At 16.1% G+C, this 3968-nt stretch overlaps 2 protein-coding genes across 2 annotated transcripts; both read right to left on the bottom strand.

The window, feature by feature from the left end:
- Positions 1–287: 287 nt before the first annotated feature.
- PRSY57_1314100 (serine/threonine protein kinase) lies at positions 288–1391 on the bottom strand (the record flags this gene model as incomplete). The annotated part of the gene is made up of 1 exon (XM_012909077.2): positions 288–1391. One exon carries the CDS (start codon positions 1389–1391, stop codon positions 288–290), a length of 1104 nt encoding a protein of 367 aa, XP_012764531.2.
- Positions 1392–2046: 655 nt separating this feature from the next.
- Positions 2047–2910, bottom strand: PRSY57_1314000 (hypothetical protein; the record flags this gene model as incomplete). Its single annotated transcript, XM_020115148.1, has 2 exons — positions 2047–2333; positions 2553–2910. 2 exons carry the CDS (start codon positions 2908–2910, stop codon positions 2047–2049), a joined length of 645 nt encoding a protein of 214 aa, XP_019970071.1.
- Positions 2911–3968: the final 1058 nt, after the last annotated feature.

Raw genomic sequence — 3968 nt, 5'->3', positions numbered from 1 at the left:
AAATATAAATAAATATAAATAAAATAAATAAAAAAAATATATTTATTTATATAATAAAATTGTATTTTTTAATAATGTAAAAAAAATTAAAAATGTATTTTTTAAATTTAATTATTTTTTTCCTTATTTTTTTTTTTTTTTTTTTTTTTTTTTTTTTTTTTTTCTTTTTTTTTTCTTTTTTTTTAGTATAAATAAATCATATTAATATAAACTATATGTTATTTATTTTATTTCATTTAATTTATTGCTTATCAATAATTATTTAAAGTTTTTTTTTGAGTATTACCTTATGACTCCTTATAATTTTCAAACCACCTATGATTTAGTATCTCTACTATGATTGGTCTTTTATTAGGATCAACGTTCAACATTAATGAAATTAAATCTTTCAAATCATCTGATATATCATTTGCATAATTTAGTGTATTACTTTCAAAATTTTTGAGTTCTTTTTCCATATATTGAAAAGGTGCAAATCCTTGTGTCATAATAAATAATAAAATTCCTAAACTCCATATATCTAATTTAAAAACTGAATAATTAATTGTTTGATTAAAAATTATTTCTGGTGCTATATATGCTTTTGTTCCTGCTTCTGTTTTAATATTTTGATCTACATTAACAAAATCTGATAATCCAAAATCAGCTATTTTACATGTCATTTTTTCATCTAATAATATATTTTCTAATTTTAAATCTCGATGTACTATATGTTTAGAATGACAATAATATACCCCTTTAACAATTTGAAGAAATAAATCATGAGCTTCTTTTTCAGATAAAAATCCATTAAACTTATTTTTAATATAATTTTTTAAATCTCCATTTATTGCATATTCCATTATTAAGCATACATAATTCTGAAAATGATTTACATCATACATTTTAATAATATTATTATGTATTAATCCTCTCAATGTTTGAATTTCAATAAATACTCTATGTACATCTGTTACATCTAAAAAATTACTCTTAGGAATAAATTTTAATGCTACCTTTTGTTTTGTTTGTATATGTACACCTTGAAATACAATACCAAATCCACCAGAACCTATTCTCTTTTCTACTATATAATCGTTTACAATAAAATTATTTTTTATTTTTGAAAAGAAATTCGTATCTTCTTTCTTTTCTTTCAAATATAAGGTATCACCGTCTATTATATCTTTTATCGAATGTATTACATTACCACAACTATCAATAATATATTCACCATATATACCATACTTTTCTCTACAAAATTGAAGTATATCATAAATATTATTATCACAGCATATATCTATTTCTATAGCCTCGTTGTTCTCATTTTGTTCTAGGGATAAATAGACCTGTTTATATTCCCCTTTACATAAAAAGTCGTCTTCGAAATTTTTTATACTTCCCAAATACATTTTTTTAAAAATCAAATATTATAATATAAAATTATTAGAATGATAGTTTTTACTTTAAAGTTACTAAGCACCCTTTTTTTTCGTCATAACAAGATGAAATTATATATATATATATATATATATATATATATATATATATATATAATATATATTATATATTACATATAAGTTATTATATATTAAGATATATTAAATTATTTCTACATATTGTTATAATTATTTACATTCTTCCATACATTTTTCTAATTTTTTCATTTAATTCATATATATATTTAAACACTTGAATGTTTTCATGTGTTTAATTTATGTGTCCAAAGTTTTCTTTAGACAATGAAGATATAAACATAATATATGCTTAACGCAATAATGTTTATACATATATATATATATATATTTTCTTGTCTTATATTTCGGGGGTATATTAAATAAATTTTTGTATAATTTTTATTTTTTTTATACCAAAAAGCAGTTATTTAAAAATGATAAATAAATAAATATATATATATATATATATATATATATATATATATATATATATATTTATAATAACAAAATAAAATGAAAATATAATATATATATATTAAAAATAACATATTAAATAAAATATATATTAATATATTTGTATTAATTTTTTTTTTTTTTTTTTTTCTTTCCTTTATGGAGGAATAACACATGATTGAGGCATAACATAAAAATTAATTTTAAGATGTAAATAAAAAATAAAAAATTGTATTATGGAAATGAAAGCACTACTAAAACAATTAATTGTTAAAACAGATAATATAAAAAAAAATAAACTTAATGATGTATATATATCAAATAAATATGATTTACATTTTTTAAATTTTGACATTATAACTAAAAAATGAGATACACACATCAAAGTATAAATTACTTTTTGTCCTAAATTTATTTCTCCACTGGTAATATAATTTATATTATCTACAAAAATAAAATACACAAATATTATATTATATTATATTATATTATATTATATTATATTATATTATATTATATTATATTATATTATATATATATATATATATATTAATATGTGAATATATTTTATATGATATACTTCCATATACATTTCAAACAAATTACATTATTTTTTGATTTTTTCCTTCTCTTTTTTAATTGGTTAATTTATATTATTATTACCTTTAAAATATAGGGTAACAAAGACTTCCAGAAATATCAATAAATATAGTATACCATAAAATACCCTAACTTTCGTAGGATACAAATATTTAGATTCTGAGGCATATGTAATTAATGGTTCTTCATTAAATCTATTATTATTATTATCATCTTCATTCATAACATTTTCATTTTTATTTATATTCTTAATAGAATATATTGGAAAACCAACTTTTATAGTTTCATTCGGATATATAACACATAATGGTATTTCCTTTTTATTTTCATCACTAGAATTTGAAAAAACATAACTTAAAGCATTTTCATAATATAATATAGCTTCATCTTTTAAATCATTTAAATTTAAGGTTCCTGCCATTTTTATTCTTAATTATATAATTATATGTTATTTATTTATTGATTTTATTAAATCATTTGTTCTCGGCTTCTTCGGTTTTTTTTTTTTTTTTATTATTTTCTTTTTTTTTTTATATATCCATTTACAAAGAAGTATATATTCTATTTTATTTTTATAAGTCAAAATATATGTTTAAAAAAAAATAATAAAAGAAAACAATTTTTTATGATCTTTATTAACTAAACATTTCAAAAATGAATAAAATGTTAATATATATATATATATATATGTATAATATTATTTTTTCCTTTTCTTCTTCTATATGTGTAAGAACAATTCTACAAATAATATTATTTATTTTTCATATCTTAATTTTTATATAGTTTATTAAAAACATATATACATAAATGAAACATCCCAAAAAAAAAAAAGTATTTTCAATACATATGTATAGATATGTATAATACAAAAAAAAAAAATAAAAAAAAAAAATAACAATAATTAAATACCAAGGTTCTTGGTCTTATTACATAAAAAATTAAATAAATATTATATATATATATATATATAATATACTTTAAATTTATTTATAATTCAATATTTATCATACACAGGTTTGGTTCTGTAAATATTTATAATCACATAAAAGCTCAACTTAAATAATTATAATATAATAATTATGAATTTTATGTAATAAAAAAAAAAATAATAAAATAAAAAGAACTCTATAATTAAGTTTCTATATCTATAATATATATAATATATTTTTTTTAGAATCAAGGGATATAAAATAAAAAAAAAATATATATATATTATATATAATAATAAATATATATATATATATATATATTTATATGTATATATTTATTATATTATATATATTTATATATATATTAATATTTTTTGTTATTTATTCTAAAATTCCTTTTTTTTTTTTTTTTTGTTTTATTACATATTTTAATATACTACAATATGAATAATAAAACAAATTTTTAAAATATTTTTTTTAAAATAAGTTTTTTTTCTTAAATAAAAAAAAAAAAAAAAGATTTTCTTTTATTTATCCCCTGTATGTAATA

The sequence above is a fragment of the Plasmodium reichenowi genome, chromosome 13, assembly GCF_001601855.1.
Source record: "Plasmodium reichenowi strain SY57 chromosome 13, whole genome shotgun sequence".
Lineage (NCBI taxonomy): Eukaryota > Apicomplexa > Aconoidasida > Haemosporida > Plasmodiidae > Plasmodium > Plasmodium reichenowi.
The sequence above is the reverse complement of the archived record's forward strand: the minus strand, read 5'-3'. Positions and strand labels throughout refer to the sequence as shown.